The sequence below is a fragment of the Sinohyriopsis cumingii genome, chromosome 6, assembly GCF_028554795.1.
Source record: "Sinohyriopsis cumingii isolate HCF-2022 chromosome 6, ASM2855479v2, whole genome shotgun sequence".
In the NCBI taxonomy this organism is placed as follows: domain Eukaryota; kingdom Metazoa; phylum Mollusca; class Bivalvia; order Unionida; family Unionidae; genus Sinohyriopsis; species Sinohyriopsis cumingii.
The window spans coordinates 109,214,167-109,236,047 of NC_142966.1; the positions used below are offsets into that span (position 1 = coordinate 109,214,167).

Here is a 21,881-nt window from a genome sequence, read left to right on the forward strand (position 1 = left end):
CAGAGTTCAGTATTCTTTACTTATCCTTTACTTGTTCATATCAACCCAGTCTTGTCTACAATTCTCTTTATTTTTTTTTAATCCACAATGCAAAGGTTTTGTAGAGAAAGAGAGAATGAAATTCTCAAGGTTTTTGTCCAAGTTGACAAGATCATTTGTTTTATATCTTTACATTTTACTGTCTTTCTTTCTTTCTTTTCATCTGTGAAAATGGCTAACTATATTTGAGCATGCTGGATTGTATAAAAACATCATTGTTAGGACTAGACTGCAATAGCATCTCGGGCCTAATGAGTGATACCTGGACATATGTTCATTATGAATGTGAATTTGACTCTTGAAAACATTTGGCTGCAGAATTGTGTCATTTTAAATGAAGACATAAGATGACCATTAGAACTACACTCTCAGGCAAATCAGGTCACTATAAAAGACAGCATATTGGATGGATTGCATTTTTGATTACGACTACAAATACAGCACTAGGGACTATTGTAATGTTTTCATCCAACCAATTATCAATATCATGAATCATTTAAGAGATGAAGCAAGAATATTTTCAAGATGGCAATTAGGCAGCTATTGTAAAGTTTTGGTAACATGGTGAAGAGCTCTATATTTTAAACCAACAGTTAGAGTGGCTTGCAGCGAATAATATTCAAGTGTCCCTAACATTTGTCTTACTGAAAATTGAAGGGCACCAAATTATGTACACTTATTTGGCTGAATAAAAGATTGATTCTTATCATTTATACAAGGGATGCCAAATATCTGTTCTAATTAGCTATAGTGCCATATTCTCACCAGTTATAGGTTGCCGATCAAAGACCTTTTATGCATGCTGCCATTTTCCCAGAGTTGAGCATAAAAAGCTATATCATGGGTATAAGTATACACAGACATTAGTACATGGGGGAAATATCAGATCAAGTTTCAATCCGACTTGGAATATGGGTTTATACGATTTTATTCTCAGAGGAGTTTAATAAGGAGCAAAACTGTTAAATAAGAAGATCTTGCATCTGATTGGCAGCATTGTTACCACTCAGGAGGCCATGTTTCTGGTTTTAAATTAATCAGATTTGGAAAAATGGCTTATGTTATATACATGTATATTATGTTATTAAGATCAGTGACAAGTTCTGTGAGTAAGATCCACACAAACTAATGAGATAATCATGGATTTATTGGCAAAGTTTGTTATTATTTAGAAGACATATTTCTGATATACGGTAATCTTGATAAAACTTGGAATGTATACTTTTAACATTAACATCTCGGACAAGATCAATAATAAGCAATCCACACATACCTGTGAGGTTTCCATTGCATCTTATTGGCAGAGTCTTTTTACACATTAATGGGCAATACACAAGAAGAAATAAAGAAGTTATTATCTTATGTAAGCTCCATGAAGGTAGTATATATGGCATTTTCTAAATTAGTTTGGTTTCTGTGTCGAATTTAAGTGTTTTAACATTATAACAATTGGACATCTTTTCAAAATGTCCATACTACAAAATCCCAGGATATATAATTGATTATTGCCTGGGGAAAAAATTGTCTTCTTTAAATGGCATTTGCAAAAGAAATTTTCCATTCAAACATTTTCTTCTTTGGTGTTCTTCATTGACAACAATGGGCAACTTCTGCAGTACATGTATTTCATATTTTTCCTGCTTGCCATGCTATTTATTTCATATAATTTTTTCGGGCTGTCTCGGTCAAAGGAATCTATTACTGACACAGAAGATTTGATCTATTAGTGTATTTTTTTAACAAATTTAACTTCAGACATTTCCTTGTTTATTCATTTAAGATCACCGGATCGAAAGGCCAAGTGAAGTTATGGTATGGCCTTGCATCTGGCAGGCATCATCCATCAACAATTGCCTTTTTCCAACATATTCCTAAAAGTCACTTAACTGGTTTCGACGACATTTTGCAGATAGGTCCCTGGCATTTAGAGCTTTTAATTTTATACCAATTATGCCAATCAGGCACCAGATATAGGCACTGTTATAAGAAGAATTAGCCAACAGCTTCTCAAAAACTGCAGAGAAGAAATAGATCAAATTCTGAAGAAAGGAGCCTGGCTAGAAAGGTGGGATGTAAAGGTTTTGATAACAAGAACTTTTTCGTTGAAAATATAGAAACAAGAGGAACAATAACAACTATGACCATGTACATTTTTCCACTGCCACCACTCCTTAAGCATGGGTCAATTACAGGTGCTCGATTATTACAATTACAGGTTGTTTGGCACTGATGATAATGATTATGATTACACTTTATTTGGAAACCATGATTATGATTGCAGGGGGATTGATTACAATTGGTTTGTATTAGCTTGTTATCATTTTTTTTGTTCTGTTTTATATAGATTATATAATTGAAAACAAACAGCTTAACACTGTGTAAATGTTTATGGACAATTATACTGTATATTGGCCACATAAAACTGCCCATTCTTTATTGTAATAGTCAGCATTCTTGGTCTTTTGTTTATAGAAACTTTTATTATTCTTGCAATTATTAAGAATATAATTAGTGACTTTTAGTTTGCAATCATGCTTAAACTATGCAATTACCTTGCCAATGAAGGACAATTACCCTGCCAGTGAAGGACAATTACAATTAAAATGCTTCTGAAATCAATGATTACAATTACAGCTCACGCTGTAATTGATTGCGATCATAAACAGCTCCATACCTACCACTCATCAGCTCCTTTACTTCTATGAACATTTTAAATTCAGCCTTCAGACCATTCTACACACTATTCTATAAGTGGACTATATGATCATAAGCAATCTGACCATGTAATTGACATCATTCTTTGACAAGGGATTACTATGGTCTGACCATGTAATTTATATCATTCTTTGACAAGGGATTACTATGGTCTGACCATGTAATTTATATCATTCTTTGACAAGGGATTACTATGGTCTGACCATGTAATTTATATCATTCTTTGACAAGGGATTACTATGGTCTGACCATGTAATTTATATCATTCTTTGACAAGGGATTACTATGGTCTGACCATGTAATCATTCTTTGAACAAGGGATTACTATGGTCTGACCATGTAATTTATATCCTTCTTTGACAAGGGATTACTATGGTCTGACCATGTAATCATTCTTTGAACAAGGGATTACTATGGTCTGACCATGTAATTTATATCCTTCTTTGACAAGGGATTACTATGGTCTGACCATGTATTTATATCCTTCTTTGACAAGGGATTACTATGGTCTGACCATGCATTTATATCCTTCTTTGACAAGGGATTACTATGGTCAGATCATTTAATTTAGATCATACTTTAACTAGAGATTACTATGACCATGTAACTCGTGTCATACATTGACTAAGAGTTACTATGATCACAGTGAATGTATGTGATTAAGCTGAACATCTTATTACAAAACAGAAAAACACTTAACATCCACATTAATTCTCAACAATAAATTATTTTCATGATAACTCAGATGAGAAAGTGTTTAATGCAGATGTCACTAACTTCTGCATCTTACAGGTGGTGCATAATGTAGAAGTCACTACCCTTTGTAGCATACAGGTGGTGCATAATGTAGATATCACTACCCTTTCCATCTTACAGGTGGTGCATAATGTATATGTCACTATCCTTTGCAGCTCATAGGTGGTGCATTATGATGTCACTACCCTTTCCATCTTACAGGTGGTGCATAATGTAGATGTCACTATCCTTTGCAGTTTATAGGTGGTGCATTATGATGTCACTACCCTTTCCATCTTACAGGTGTGCATAATGTAGATGTCACCATCCTTTGCAGCTTATAGGTGGTGCATTATGATGTCACTACCCTTTCCATCTTACAGGTGGTGCATAATGTAGATGTCACTATCCTTTGCAGCTTATAGGTGGTGCATTATGATGTCACTACCTTTTCCATCTTACAGGTGGCGCATAATGTAGATGTCACCATCCTTTGCAGCTTATAGGTGGTGCATTATGATGTCACTACCCTTTCCATCTTACAGGTGGTGCATAATGTAGATGTCACCATCCTTTGCATCTTATATGTGGTGCATGATGTACATGTCACTATCCTTTGCATCTTATGGGTGGTGCATAATGTAGACATCACTATCATTTCCATCTTACAGGTGGTACATGGTGTATATGTCACTGCTCTTTGAGTCTTATAGATGTGCATAGTATGTCAATACCCTCTGAATCTTAGAGTATTGATGTGCTTTATATGTCACAGCCCTCTGGTTACTACAGGTGGAGTATAAGGTATGACACAATATCACCAACATCCTAGTCTTATATGTCGTGCATACTGCATCATACATCTCACTACCCTTCGTATCTTACAGGTGGTGCATAGTGCATTACATAAATCACTACCTTCACAGTCTTGCAGTTGGTGCATACCAGTAATGTTCATGTCACTACCTTTCAAGTCAATGGTGCTTAATATAGATGTCAATACCCTATAAGTCTTGCCGTTGGTGCATACTATATATGCCACTATCCAAAATCTTACAGTTGGTGCATAGTATATATACATCATACCCTCAGTCTTACAGTTGGTGCATAGTGTATATGTTACTACCCTCAGTCTTACAGTTGGTGCATAGTGTATATGTTACTACCCTCAGTCTTACAGTTGGTGCATAGTGTATGTCACTACCCTCAGTCTTACAGTTGGTGCACAGTGTATATGTCACTACCATCAGTCTTACAGCTGGTGCATAGTGTATATGTCACTACCATCAGTCTTACAGCTGCTGTAGTGTATATGTCACTACCCTCAGTCTTACAGTTGGTGCATAGTGCATGTCACTACCGGGGCCCCGAGTGGCCGAGTGGTCTAAAGCGCTCTCCGTTACGGATCACTGCCATCTCACCTCTGTCTGCGTGAGTTCGAGTCTCGGATTCAGCTAATGTGGGTATGTGAGAAAGCTTGCCAGTAGCTTCTCGTGGGTCGGTGGTTCTTTCCGGGGTTTTCCCGGGTTCTTCCTCCACCATTAATACTGGCCGCCATGTATAGCCAATCGCGTGCTGAAAAATGGCGTTAAGCCCTACAACAACAACAACAACAACAACATGTCACTACCCTCAGTCTTACAGTTGGTGCACAGTATGTGTCACTACCATCAGTCTTACAGCTGGTGCATAGTGTATATGTCACTACCCTCAGTCTTACAGTTGGTGCATAGTGTATATGTCACTACCCTCACTCTTACAGCTGGTGCATACAGCTGGTGCACAATGTATGTCACTACCATCAGTCTTACAGCTGGTGCACAGTGTATATGTCACTACCATCAGTCTTACAGCTGGTGCACAGTGTATATGTCACTACCATCAGTCTTACAGTTGGTGCACAGTGTATATGTCACTACCATCAGTCTTACAGTTGGTGCATAATATATATATCACTACCCTGTCTTACAGTTAGTGCATAGTATATGTCACTTTCCTCAGTCTTACAGCTAGTGCATAGTATATGTCACTACTTTTCAAGTCTTACTCAAAAGCATGATTTTAGTTCTCCTTGGAGAATCTGTTAACAAATATATATGGGGACTTGATGCAAGAGGCTGGCATAAACAAAAACTGAGGCTGTTTCTTATTGTTTACAAATGTGTGGAATGAGTGACATTGTAATCTTTTATAGAGATATACACAATCACTCAGAATGTAATCTTCCTTTTTTGAATTTTAATTTCACAAAATAAAGTAAATCTGCTCCAGTGGCCTAGTGGTTAGAATGTCTGTCTCAGATGAAGGGGGTTGCAGGTTCGAACCTTGGCCGAGTCATACCAAAGACTTATAAAAATGGTACTTAAGCTGTCTTGCTTGGCACTCAATATTAAGAGGTTAGTGTTAGGACTGGTTGGCCTGTTGTCAGTATAGTGTGACTGAGTGGGACATGTCTGTGGTGGTTAAACTGTTAAAGCTTCGTTAAAATCCAAATAGCACACACACACAAAATGAAGTACCCACATGTGCATTTTTCAACCCAACAAAAGAATGTTACACTCATGAAATTAAAGTGAATCACAGTAACAAGTTTGATCAAATTTGTATCAGAAATATAGTTACAAGGCTTGGTGAACATAGCCAACCACATGCAAGGTTTCATCATGTGAATGACTTATACTAAACCAAGATCTTGATTAATCGGACCTACTTATCAAGTTTAATCAAAATCAGATCAAGAACAGTCATTTGGGTTTTAATAAAAGACGATTTCATAAATATATACAAGTTTCATTCATAATAAAAATCATCCAATGTCTAGTGACATTAGCCCATGTACCAAATCAGAGTAAAACTCTATCAGAAATACAATCTCCCATGTGGTAATTAGCTCTACTAATTATATGCAAGATCACCATATTAATATGTGTAGATCATACTTAGAATAAAATGCATGTTGATGATATAAACATGCTTACTAGGTTGGATAAAAGAGATCAAAGAAAGAGTTTATAAAGTGCTGAATAGCTGGGCAAATCAAATGTAAGATCACTTCAACAGTGGCATACTAAGGGTAAAAGGATCCTCCTCCCACAAGCATGGGGATTTGGGAGATTGCTATGAGCTCCCCAAGTAAGGCTTAGGTGGAGCCTGGCCACCAATGATTTTCCTGCAATTTAATGTCATTTGGTGGCTTTTCCTGGCAACTAAATTCTAAGACCTCTGGCACCCGGGGCAACCACGCTGTTCACACATCCTCCCCCCACCCCCGTTAGTACACTACTGCACCTCCATGGATCTGGTTCATAACTGTACTCATCCAATATCTTGATAGTTTCAGCTTATTTACCAAGTCTGATCAAAACTGGATCAGAAATAGTTTCTAGATCAGTAACAATTTACACGTTACACGCAAGATCACCTGATACAAAATCTTAATCATGGCAACTATATCTGATGCCAGAGCAGAACACTGGTGCAGACTTCACAGACTTTATTCTAAGAAGCTTTCTTAGAAATTCTCTTTTTTTATTGAATGGCTTTGTGGAGTCATTTAATAAGAATGGCCATACTGAATAACGATTCAGCATCTTTTGTGCAAATATTGAATGTTGTTATGCCATGATGCTATCAGCCAAATTTTTGAAAATTATGTTGTACATTTCTTGAGAAGTCATTTTCTAAGTGGGTTTTTTTTAAAAGGAAATTTTCTGTAACTTGTCAAATGTAGTTATCATCAAACTTCTCTGTGTGTGGAGGGCTGAGTGGTCTAAAGCCCTTACCTTTACAGATCACTGCCATCTCAGCTTTGAGTGGGTGTTCTAGTGTTTACATGCCACTTGTCAAATTTGAATATCATCAAACTTTTCCATTATCTTGTTAAAATGAAGTTTCCTTGTTAAAATCAATGACAAGAATAAATGCTAGCGTTTACTGACAAGCCAATTCTACATCGACCAAATCTGTTCATCATTAACCTCATCCAAGATTTTTAGATGAAACTCTGATTGAAGATGAATGAAAATGCGAATGCAAGTGTTGACAGGTCACTGGGATGCCTATCATAATGGCAATAAATCTTGGACATACGAGTCGAATCTGCTCAACATCTGAACTCCTTCAGTGCTTCATGAGATGAAGCCTTGGAGCAAATATGGCTGAAATCAAATGATAAATGTGGATGCTAGAATGTTCACAAGCTTGTGCACAGATGGATGAATAGACAAATCGATGGATACTGACCACTTCCACATCTCCTTGCCTAAGTAGCCACATACAAGAAGGTTACTGAAATGTATGTACACAATAAACAGGTATACATAAGCATAGAAGAGGCCTAGCCATCTTTGTAGGGGCTTCAAAACTGTATATTTCAGACTGAAATATGACAGTACAAATTGGTACAAAAAACATGAGACATACACAGCTACTGATTTTTTTATATGTAGTCATGATGAAAATTACAGGTGTGGTTGATAACAATGATGACATTTATTCCTGCAAACTCACAAAGAGTAATAATACAAATGCTGTAATAAAATTATTGATCTCCATCAATTTTTCTGCAAAACAAATATTTTTCACAAAACATCTGATGAAATAATTAATGACCATTTAGTATGGCTGGTTAATTTTGTAATGATACTTCAGCACGATATAAGATTATTATCATGTTGATGAAACGGGAACTAAGTACATATCTCATGTACACACCAAGTCAGCTGATTCAGGGTAAATAAGCAGCAACCCTTGGATTACTAGTGTGGCACTCAATGGAATGTCGCTCCTATTGCTCTCTACATACAGAACATATAACAGATGGATGCTCATCTGGGAGAAAAATCTAACACAAATGTGGTTCCTGTTCAATACTGATACTGAGTGTGATCTATTCATAAGAATTCATTTTAAAACTTTTAAAATGCTGTCTGATAATTATAGCATTAAGCATTTTAATTAAATCAGATGAAGTTTAAATACCATACTCCATTCATTCGAAAAAGATTTAACACCCATACACACTTTTATATGTATCAAAAATTGATCATATCTCAATATTGTTTTAACCAAGTTTATTGAATGGACAAAACTCAACATCTACACAAGAAACATGCTTAAGTGCAGCTTCACTTCTTATTAAAGCTGACAGTACATACATGGCAAAAACATAGATCATTTTATTACAAGATATGCAAAGAGTTTGGATCCACAGTGTCCTCCAAATAAGACAAACATAAAACAAGCATACCTTGTACAAATAAATTCTCTTTTCTTTTGCACTATAATTAATTACATTTATATACAAGATTCTGGCAGAATTTACAGATTTCAAAATTTTAGTGCAATATATGTCAGACCATAGGAATACAAGAGTAACCAGAATTACCTGAACCTGAATTTTTCTGGAAATTTCACCCCGATCATTCTCATGTCCAAAACAAGTCAGGATAATTCAAGCTTTAATGTAATTAATCAAGTTACGCTTTTCTCTTTTAACAGGCTACAGTCTTCTGTTTTTAAAACTCTACAAGTTTTCATCATGGTCATGTTTCCCAATAAGACAGGATAATTCAAGCTTCAACAGGGTTCATACAGAATTCTGAATGATAAATTCAAAGACTTTTCCCAAACTTTTTAAGACCACAAACATAGATTTCCAAGACTTATTTTCGCTAACATTTGGATACAAGTTATATGATAAAACAACAAATGCAAAATCCTACAATATTGTTTAATGATGAAATTCAGACTAAATTAATCAAAAGAAAGAAACCAGGAAAACTTGACTACATCCAAATCTAACAAACTTGGACAATTTTATTTGTGATTATGGAAAGAAATTAAAATGTTTGGGTTTATTTCAGTTTACAAAGACTTTTAAAGACCTCTAGGGTAATCTGCTCGATTTTCCCAAACTTTCAAGACCTTGAAAATGCTACCTCATTTTACCCAAACTGTCAAAGAGCTTTAAAGACCGTAAGAACCCTGTTTAATGTAATTTATCCAGTTACGATATTCTGTTTTAACATGCTACAGCCTTCTGTTTTTAAAACTCTACAAGTTTTCATCATGGTCATGTTCCCCAACAAATTAAAATAACTAGTAGTCTTGTAATTTAACATATAACAACTTTCATTGTTGTAAAAGACTGTAAATATTTTAACAAAGTCACTATGTGTAGCAATTTAACTAAATAGAGATTTCAAAACAAATACATTAAGACCCAGTAGCTTCTGTGGCAGAGGAGGATTTGGCACCACTTTCTCTCTCATATGAATCATCCTCTTTTTCCTTCTTCACCTTCTTGCTCTTTTTGTGTTTTGACCTACGGTGATCAGAGTCCTCATCATCCTTATGTTTCCTAAAGAAAGAAATACAATATAATCAGTCACGTAAAAAATGTAAAAACCATACCTAGCTTCAAACTCCACGGACCCTTACTGAGTTTACACCATCAGTCAGTGTTTACTGAACAAAGAAATAACATTCACTCATGTAAAACATTCATCGAACTTCAAAACCCCACAAAACCCGAGTTTCCACTATCAGCCAGTGTTTATTAAACAAAGAAATAACATAATTATTCATGTAAAATCCACACCTGAGTTTCCACTATCAACAAAACAGAAATGGCCTAACAATAGCAACATTTGTGAAACAAAATCTCAAGTTCATGATTTTTATGATTTCCACACCATAAACAGATCTGATGAAGCAATGCCCTACATATCTACTGATCTGATGACATATTGATGTGTTCGTGTCTGCTGATATACTGATGCACTGATCTGCTCATGTATTGATTTGCTGATGTGTGCAAATATACTGATCTCCTGATGCACCGATTTGCTTATGTCTGTTGATATTCTGATCTCCTGATGCACTGATTTGCTTATGTCTGCTGATATACTGATCTCCTGATGCACCAATTTGCTTATGTCTGCTGATATACTGATCTCCTGATGCATCGATTTGCTTATGTCTGCTGATATACTGATCTCCTGATACACCAATTTGCTTATGTCTGCTGATATACTGATTGAATGATGCACCGATTTGCTTATGTCTGCTGATATACTGATCAAATGATACACCGATTTGCTTATGTCTGCTGATATATTGATCGTATGATGCACAGATTTACTTATGTCTGCTGATATACTGATCTCCTGATGCACCGATTTGCTTATGTCTGCTGATATACTGATCTCCTGATACACAGATTTGCTTATGTCTGCTGAAATACTGATCGAATGATGCACCGATTTGCTTATGTCTGCTGATATATTGATCTCCTGATGCACAGATTTGCTTATGTCTGCTGATATACTGATCTCCTGATGCACCGATTTGCTTATGTCTGCTGATATACTGATCTCCTGATACACCGATTTGCTTATGTCTGCTGAAATACTGATCGAATGATGCACAGATTTGCTTATATCTGCTGATCGCATGATGCAATGATCTCCTGATATACTGATCTCCTGATACACCGATCTGCTTATGTCTCCTGATATACTGATCTCCTGATACACCGATTTGCTTATGTTTGCTGATATACTGATCTCCTGATACACCGATTTGCTTATGTCTCCTGATATACTGCTCTATTGAAGCACTGACAAACTGATGCACTGATCTATTGATAAGCTCTGCTGATGCAATGGTCTCTACAGATAATCTCTGATAAGCAATCCATTAATTTCTGCACTACACTGGCTGAAGTCATGTATATGAACACCATATTTACAGTAAAGTGAGTACTTGTGGCAATATTTGAACTGTCCACCAAAATGGCCAAATTACTCACCTCTAACCCAAACTCTTGTTAAAAACAAGTGATATCTTGCCTCTTGAAATCATATGCATTATATTCTCTGACAAAATACTGACCTTCTTGAAGATTTATGTTTATCTTCTCGATGACGTCTCTCCCTGTCTCTGTCGCGGTCTCGATCTCTGTCTTCTCTAGAGTCTCTGGAGTCTTTGTCTCGATAATCCCTCTCTTTGTCTCTCCAATAATCACGGCTAGAAAATTAATAAAATACGGATCCTTTGTTATTTCATTGTGACAAGAACCATTAGCTGCAAGACACTGAAATTAATCAGAGGATTTCCTGTATCAAAACTAATTCATCAAAATTATTAGTCAGAATCCTGTGATTTTTTTGTTCTCCAATCCCAATGGTGTCTGAATAATTTATGGTGTACTGCACTGTTATTCCTTTGTACAGTAGTTACCCTAAGAACTAGTTTAATAAGTGGCCTTTTCAGAAAGAGTCACTTCACTAGAACACCTAATATGGGAACATCAATGCACTAAATTTTGTCAGAACATTTTTTACTGTAAAAAATTCAACCAAATTTGAACTTAATATATTAATTCCAACAAAAGTTAGAGAGTGGAAATAAAATTCACGATGTACACAAGTGAAACCTCAGACAGACACATTTAACACTAAATATCCCTCCACAGATATGATTAAGTATAAAAATCTCACAATGGTTTTCTAAAGATTTTTTTAATTCCACAATTCTTTAAGGCTTTAAATTCCCAACAAGACCTACAGAAATGAATGTGACTGTTATAAACGGGAAAGACATATATTTGGGACCATTTAAGATGGCCACTAACTACAATGAGCAAATATTATATAAAGGTTATTTCATTAGGGAGCGCTCACCATATAATATGTACTTTTGAGAGAGTGACGTATGTAAGGTGAAGTAGTTTGCATTTAAAACATGCACAATGGAGAGAATGTTGGCATACCTCTATGCTACATTAATGTAATGTGGATGATATTTCTTTTGGATATTGTACTTTTGGAAATTTTACATGATTTAAGCACACTGCTAACTAAAATGACTGCTCCCTTGTGTTACAAAATCAGCCTGAATTAGTCTAAAGTACACTATACATAGCAGCTAGTAAAATAGGGAAAATGAATTTTGCCAGACTAGAAAATACCAGCTTCTGAAAGTGCAATGAATGAAATACCAAATATATAAAATGTAAAAAATGTTATTGGCTCTTTTTTATACAATTTACCTCTGAAGTTCAGGAAGTGAAAATGACCAAGTAGAGCTAGCACTTTTTTGAAAGGTGCACATCTGAAGTAAGGCCAAGCTGTATACTCTATAATCCATAGTACACCCATCAATCATACACCAAAATAAAGGGAATTAAAGGTTCTTTGCATTATACCTAAGATATACAAGGTCTTTTTTAAATAGCCAGTATAACCAGTGAGGAAAGACAGGGAAATTCTTTTTCTTTAAAATCCTAACCCTATGCAAAATACGAAACTGTAGAGCGCCACCTTAGCAAAAATTTATGGGACCAAGTGAATCTGACCATTATCAGCAGACAATTCGGATATGGAAATGACTGCTTGTAGAAGTTTGACTGTACATACCTGACACCCTGCTACTTCTTTAGTATTACTATACTGTCATATGACACAATTATGTCATATGGTAATGCCCTTTGCCTTTTCCATCACAGGCAAGAAAAAGACCTCAGCTGTAAATAATAGCCACTCAGGTCGGTCAAGCCCATGATTGTTATTATGTTGCAACAACCTAAGCAACAATGCAACAACTCCATGATGAATCATCACTATTATTGATGTTGTAATGAGTTGATGTGTCATCATTAGTATCACTGATGTTGTGATCACCTGATGAAATTTCGTCAATAATATTATTGCTGTAATGATTTCATGTGTCCTCACTATTATTGACGTTGTAATGATTTGATGATGTTTCATCACTAGTGATGTAATGATTTGATGTTTCTTCACTGCTGACGTAATGATTTGATGTTTCATCACTAATGATGTAATGATTTGATGTGTCCTCACTATTATTGATGTTGTAATGATCTGATGATGTTTCATCACTACTGACGTAATGATTTGATGTTTCATCACTATTATTAATGTAATGATTTGATAATGTGCTAATGAATTAATGTTTCATCACTATTACTGATGCTGTAATGATCTGACGTGTCATCACTATTACTGATGTAATGATTTCATGATGTGTCATCACTAATATTGATGTAGTGAGTTGATGATGTGCCATCACTATTATTGATGCTGTAAGGAGTTAATGTGTTATCACTATTATTGATGCTGTAAGGAGTTAATGTGTTATCACTATTATTGATGCTGTAAGGAGTTAATGTGTTATCACTATTATTGATGTTGTACTGAGTTAATGTATTATCACTATTACTGATGTAATGATTTGATGATGTGTCATCACCATTATTAATGTTGTAATGATTTGATGATGTGTCATCACTATTATTAATGTTGTAATGATCTGATGATGTGCCATCACTATTATTAATGTTGTAATGATATGATGATGTGTCATCACTATTATTAATGTTGTAATGATATGATGATGTGTCATCACTATTATTAATGTTGTAATGATCTGATGATGTGCCATCACTATCATTAATGTTGTAATGATTTGATGATGTGTCATCACTAATACTGATGTAGTGAGTTGATGATGTGCCATCACTATTATTGATGCTGTAAGGAGTTAATGTGTTATCACTATTACTGATGTTGTACTGAGTTAATGTGTTATCACTATTACTGATGTAATGATTTGATGATGTGTCATCACTATTATTAATGTTGTAATGATTTGATGATATGCCATCACTATTATTAATGTAGTAATGATTTGATGATGTGCCATCACTATTATTAATGTTGTAATGATATGATGATGTGTCATCACTATTATTAATGTTGTAATGATATGATGATGTGTCATCACTATCACTGATGCTGCTGTAATGAGTTCATTATGTATTATCACTATTACTGATGCAACAATTTGATATCATCACTTTCATTGATGTTGTAAATATCTGACAATGTGTCATCACTATTATTAATGTTGTAATGATTTGATGATGTGCCATAACTATTATTAATGTTGTAATGATTTGATGATGTGTCATCACTATCACTGATGCTGCTGTAATGAGTTCATTATGTACCATCACTATTACTGATGTAACAATTTGATATCATCACTTTTATTGATGTTGTAAATATCTGACAATGTGTCATCACTATTATTAATGTTGTAATGATTTGATGATGTGCCATCACTATCACTGATGCTGCTGTAATGAGTTCATTATGTATTATCACTATTACTGATGTAACAATTTGATATCATCACTTTTATTGATGTTGTAAATATCTGACAATGTGTCATCACTATTATTAATGTTGTAATGATTTGATGATGTGCCATCACTATCACTGATGCTGCTGTAATGAGTTCATTATGTATTATCACTATTACTGATGTAACAATTTGATATCATCACTTTTATTGATGTTGTAAATATCTGACAATGTGTCATCACTATTATTAATGTTGTAATGATTTGATGATGTGCCATCACTATTATTAATGTTGTAATGATCTGATGATGTGCCATCACTATTATTAATGTTGTAATGATATGATGATGTGTCATCACTATCACTGATGCTGCTGTAATGAGTTCATTATGTATTATCACTATTACTGATGTAACAATTTGATATCATTACTTTTATTGATGTTGTAAATATCTGACAATGTGTCATCACTATTATTAATGTTGTAATGATTTGATGATGTGCCATCACTATTATTAATGTTGTAATGATCTGATGATGTGCCATCACTATTATTAATGTTGTAATGATTTGATGATGTGCCATCACTATTATTAATGTTGTAATGATCTGATGATGTGCCATCACTATTATTAATGTTGTAATGATATGATGATGTGTCATCACTATCACTGATGCTGCTGTAATGAGTTCATTATGTATTATCACTATTACTGATGTAACAATTTGATATCATCACTTTTATTGATGTTGTAAATATCTGACAATGTGTCATCACTATTATTAATGTTGTAATGATTTGATGATGTGTCATCACTATCACTGATGCTGCTGTAATGAGTTCATTATGTATTATCACTATTACTGATGTAACAATTTGATATCATCACTTTTATTAATGTTGTAATGATTTGATGATGTGCCATCACTATTATTAATGTTGTAATGATCTGATGATGTGCCATCACTATTATTAATGTTGTAATGATATGATGATGTGTCATCACTATTATTAATGTTGTAATGATTTGATGATGTGTCATCACTATTATTAATGTTGTAATGAACTGATGATGTGTCATCACTATTATTAATATTGTAATGATCTGATGATGTGTCATCACTATTATTAATGTTGTAATGATTTGATGATGTGTCATCACTATTATTAATGTTGTAATGATATGATGATGTGTCATCACTATTATTAATGTTGTAAAATGATATGATGATGTGTCATCACTATTATTAATGTTGTAATGATCTGATGATGTGCCATCACTATTATTAATGTTGTAATGATATGATGATGTGTCATCACTATTATTAATGTTGTAATGATTTGATGATGTGTCATCACTATTATTAATGTTGTAATGATCTGATGATGTGCCATCACTATTATTAATGTTGTAATGATCTGATGATGTGTCATCACTATTATTAATGTTGTAATGATATGATGATGTGCCATCACTATTATTAATGTTGTAATGATATGATGATGTGTCATCACTATCGCTGATGCTGCTGTAATGAGTTCATTATGTATTATCACTATTACTGATGTAACAATTTGATATCATCACTTTTATTGATGTTGTAAATATCTGACAATGTGTCATCACTATTACTAATGTTGTAATAATATGATGATGTGTCATCACTATTGGTAATGTAATCAATAGTTTGTGGATAAATAAACTGATTTTTTTTTTAAGGGGATGTAAAGTTAGTTAAAAGTTAAAACTTAATGAATGCTAAAACATTGTCAAATCTTATTTACAACACCTATCTATCATTAAGATAATCTATTCCTTGTGTATCCAGCCTGATATTCAACCACCAAAAACTTAGCAATCTGGGAAGAATCACAATGATTACCTATAAACCTCTTTCAAAGAGTCAAAATTAGTCAAACTGGTCTTAATGGTCACCTTTATATAACAGTCACCTGGTCACAGTGCACATTCTAGTTTCTCTCTGGCAAATTTCTTACATAAATGTATATAATGGACACCTGCTTTCCACTGTCAGTGCAAGATGTTTTTTCTAACCAAATTATGGCTTCTCTTCAATTACAATGAGTGCAACAACAGTGACTACTCTATCCAGGCAAATCAAACTTTTGTCCAATATGGAAGGCGTTGTTTTGATAAAGAAACATCAAGTGACTCAATATATAAATATTTTTTTATCTCTCCTGCAGTCATCATACTCCAGTAACAATGTCGTAATGTGTAACTTAAAGGCTTCACTAGGTCAAACTCGAAAAGCAAGGCTGCTTTTATCATTGTGAACTAACCATTTGATTTTATACTGGGGATGGGGTGAAAAGGAAATAGCTAAAAAAATTGTCTTCCTGTCACCCTAAATAGCTCAAAAACAAATATATACTACTGCTCTAATTTTAGGGGAAAAAAGGAACTATACCTACATCAGTTGAAAAAAACATCCATGTATCTTAAAACAAAACATATACATATATTCAGAGTGCGCATACAATCACAGGCCTACCCGTTCCCTTGAAAGTACAAGGGTCAGACCCATTGTTAAGATGGTAAAGCAAATCATCTGATGGAAGAGATATGCAGTCATGTAGTCACAGCAAAAACAGGAGTCACCTTTTGTGCCAGTGTGACAGATATAGTTTATCTCTTCATCTATTTTATTTGCTTGTGGCATGAAGCTATCTGTGATGAACAAAACATAATTTCTGGGAAGAAATGCAAGTTACATCCCTATTCATTGGGTCCGAGGTCATTCAACATTTATTAAACTTGCCTGTGAAGGAAATCAAAGTTTCAGTTCATGCATTACTAACATTAAGCTCCAGATTAATCACATAAGCCAACTCTCTTTTGATTTTGGCAAGTTGAGCAACTGGATAATCCAGACATTCTCTTAAGTGTGAGCAGTTGTTCTTAAGTCTATTTATATAAGTTGGCTGAACAAGTAGTGAGTCCACCTTTTTACAGTCATGTCTATTTTGTCGATTAGTTAATTAGTAGCAAAATTAGTATTCTGTCATGGTGTGCAGAAAAACTAAATTATCAGTGACTTTTCTTGCTGTTGTTGCAAGAGTCAGTGATGATCCCTCCCTATATTGGAAAGAGAACATATACATTTATTTTGTGACCCTGCTGAACAGTGCACTTTGCTAAATCTGCTGAAATAATAATAATAATAATAATAATACAGTCAAACCTGTCTGCATTAGCCACCTGTGGGAAAAGGTCTAAGTGGTCATTATAGACAGGTGATCTATGAAGGCTAGTTCAGTTCTCCAACTTAGTTTGTGGCAATGCATGTACTATGCACCAAACAGTATTAGCATTATCATTATTATTTTATATATATTATTACTTGCAGTAGATGCATGTATTCAGTGTAGCTATTTTACAAAAACAAAATAATAAAATAATAAATTGACTAAAGAAGATGGGTGACTGCTGATTTATGACATTTATATCTGAAATTTGCTGTCAGCAAATTAGAATGGCTGTTGTGACCAAATGACCATTAGGATAGGTTTGACTGAAAAATAATATTGGTTTATGTTGTTTGCTCAAAGAACAAGTCTGAATTGTGAGACTGCATACATGGGTGGCTGCTATTGACAGGTGAGACTAGGATGTTCCAACTGATAATACTGCACATCTGGAAAGCAATCATTGTTGAAGATAAGACATATCAACATTATTAGCAAAGTTATTAGACATTCCTGTCTATATAAATGTTATACAAGACTTTTACAAACAATTTTACTGTTATTCGTTGCCTATTGGATGCATGCAACACAAATCTAGTCCAAAGCGACTAAACTGTACTGCATTGAAAACTCCAAAATAATTGCATTTGTTTTACAATTTGATCCTAATGTACAGTATGTATCAGCTTTCTTCATGAAGAAAAAGAGAAGAAAAAAATGATCATTTTCAATCATAAGCAGTAACATACCTTTCATAATAATCCCTGCGTGAATCACGACTATCTCGAAATCTGTACCCTTTCTCACTGCCAGAGCTATACATAAACACAAAAGAAAGCCAAGTTCCACCTCAATCTATCATTCTAACACACATGCAAATGTAACATACTATCTGATTGGTCAACTGTGACATCATGATTTGTAGTGGTAAAATTCATGATAAACTGTCAGAAATTCTGAAGATAATATAAGCATATACATCTGCACACATACATCTGCACACATACACAGACACACACCATGACACTTTTGTTCATACAATGAAACAATGTCATTACCTAGCTAAAAATGCCAAATAAAGTGTTGAAATGACTAAATGATACAAGAAAGACTTACATCAATTTGACGTAAAATAATCAAGTTATTCTAACTTTTTAGCTTAGAGAGAAACAAAAAATGAGTCTCAGATCTGTTCAAAAGTTTAAGTTGAACTGGGACAATTTATCTTCCCAAATGACAGGGATTGTTGACAATAATGATTGCCTTAATTTCTGATAAATATTCCACACCAGGGTACAGGCTGCATTAGCTAAATTTTATAATTTTTTGCATATGAAGAATGTATTGTCCATAACATTAGTAGTACTGCACATGAAGGCTGGACAACTTTCACATTTAGGCCCAAGATGTCACCACCCTTCAGTGCCAAACTTACTTTAGCCAAGACAATCTTTGTTTGGTGCAGCAATGAGATTTGGCCCTATTTATGAATGTTTGTGATCTTGTGAAGTGCAAGCAAGGAGTCTAAATACAGTTCAAAATAAAAGTTTAAGAAATGGACACATCTGTTTCTTTACTAACCCTGGGTTGATAACACAGAATGTTGATACCTTTCATAATTTGTCATAACTATAAACTAATCAAAGGACATGCTTGATTAACTTGTCACCTAATCAAGACTTCAAGATGGGAGATAACTAAAAACCATTCAACACTGAAGAAGGGAAATAACTGTAAAGGCATGCTTTATTATCTTGTCACCTATTCAAGAGGGTATCATAAACTTATCAATACTGTTCCAAGAACTGAATAAGGAAAAGTTATTGAGATGTTTATTAAAGAAACATTTAATATCAGCTACCAGGCAAAACCCCATAATATCAGAGAATGTCATGAGACTGATGCAGTTATTTTAATCAAGTGGCTAGTGAAAAGATGTCTTCCTTTAGCCTCAGCCCAAAATTAAAGTGAAACTACAGAGTACCTGTGTTTAACTGTACAAACTAGTTGTTTAATTCAAGCCAATTTAATTAAATTTATGTCACCCCTATATGATGCAAATTAATTAATTTAAGTTTTTGCTAAAACGTATCTGGAAATAATCTTCGAAAAAAGAGTAATTTTCCTAAATGTGTAAGCTGCAAATGAGGATGCAGATGAACATGTGTGTACTGGTTGTTCCCAGAGCGTATACTGTACCACTTAAATCGTTTGTAAAATATATAGGCACATCTGGCAAAAATTAGGGCAATACAGATTTCATGTTGTACCCCTTAATCTCTTGTTAAAAAAAAATATTAGCATATTTTGCGCAAATTATGGTAATCCAGATTTCAACAATATCGAGATCTGTATCAAATTTGGTTTCAATCATCCAAATCTTTTCAAGTAACTGAGCATATATACTGACATACAAACAGACCAGAATATATCTGAAAACAAAAGATCCTACCACAGCATGTTATGGGCACAAGAAACTAACAGTTGTACAATAAAAGAATACCAATAATTTAACAGTACTTCATACACATGTCACAGTCTTAAGTAAACCCTAAGATGTAGAAGATTTGGTTTGGTTTGGTGCTTTATGGCACAGCAACACAAGTAGGTTATTTTAGTGCCAAGACCGTTGGAGTACAGTGCCTTGCCCAAAAGGACAAACAATGGTAGCTGACCCAGGATGGTCCAACGGTATCATTTGAACCCACACTCTTTACGTCACTAGTCCTACATGCTAACCACTGAGTCACCACAGCTTCCTAGAAGGAGGAGGAGAGGGATATTAATTTTTCTCCCTTCTTTTTTGGAGTCATTCAAACTTTTTAAGTGAACGTAGATTTTCCATGTCAACTGACTTATTACATTACTCTTATTGGACACAATGCTACCACAAACTGAAATGGGCTGACTAAATGAAGTACCTGTTTTATTCCACATGCATTCTACTGTGATACAGAAATGAAAATTCTGAATTGTTGTGTTGCTATATAGAAAGAATAAGTATTAATTCAAATACTCACCTGCTAAATTCAGATTCAGAGCGAGCAGGACTGCGCTCACGATTATAGTCCCATCTGTCCCTGTAGGAGTCACCCCTGTAAATACGCATCAAAATTAGATTTAGAACTATTCCAGAATTAAATGGAATGGTGGGTTTTACCACCTATCAAATTTTACTTGGACTCGTTAACATATCACACTTAGCACCCTTCTAAAAAACTCCAATACTACAAACTTAACTGAACAGTACTCCAACCCCATATCTGTAATAGCTAGAATATCTCTTACCAAAGATTTACACCTGTAAAATGTGTAACAACATAAAACTCAGGTGTTAGCAGTATCTAAAACTTAAAGGTACCTGCTACATGTAAGCAACTGCCATTTAGTCAAACTTACCTGCTACACATAAGAGACTGCTGTTTAACCCCAAATTTACCTGCTACACATTAGTGGCTGCTATTTAGTCAAACTTACTTGTGACACCTTAGTGATGGCTATTTATTCAAATCGATCCACACACAAGTGACTGCTATTTATTCAAATTTATCGGCTACATATAAGTGACTATATTCAAACTTACTTGCGTCGAAGTTAATGTCAGCTGTTACAGCTACTGGGGTTGGATTTTTATACATATATTTCAGATAATGGCCAATAAAGTCCTTTTATCATCTGAGGAAAACTGAGGCTTATCTAAGGTACATTACAACAAAAATATTCATAACAATACCATATTGAAATGTGTCCATGACATGGATTATCCATATCAACAAGATGTAATTCATGCACAAAGTTAAACGTAAATCACTTGCCATCAAATAATTTGCAAGAAAGTGTAAAAATTCTTACCTGACCTGGCTCTTATTAATGTAATACCTGATGCCAAATTTGGTTTCAGTCCTTCAAAAGCTATTAGCATAAATCCAGTATGGAAGAGAAGTGACAGAAATGATGGATATGGATAGCTCTATATATGATGCATAAAAAGCAACAATTGTTATGTA

The 21,881-nt window shown here is 34.4% G+C and overlaps 1 protein-coding gene across 2 annotated transcripts in view; it reads right to left on the minus strand.

Annotated features, from left to right (window-relative positions):
• Nucleotides 1–7,912: 7,912 nt before the first annotated feature.
• LOC149797691 (uncharacterized) overlaps nt 7,913–21,881 on the minus strand; it is a 53,220-nt gene continuing 39,251 nt past the window's right edge. Inside the window, exons 14-17 of one of the 2 annotated variants that reach the window (XM_089962613.1) lie at nt 20,895–20,969; nt 18,624–18,689; nt 11,386–11,520; nt 7,913–9,850 (exon numbers count right to left, since the gene is read on the minus strand). In XM_089962613.1, the coding sequence (XP_089818739.1) occupies nt 9,706–9,850; nt 11,386–11,520; nt 18,624–18,689; nt 20,895–20,969 (421 nt within the window). In that variant the 3' untranslated portion in view covers nt 7,913–9,705. The remainder of the gene's footprint in view (nt 9,851–11,385; nt 11,521–18,623; nt 18,690–20,894; nt 20,970–21,881) is intronic. The other variant, XM_089962614.1, reaches the window with a different exon arrangement.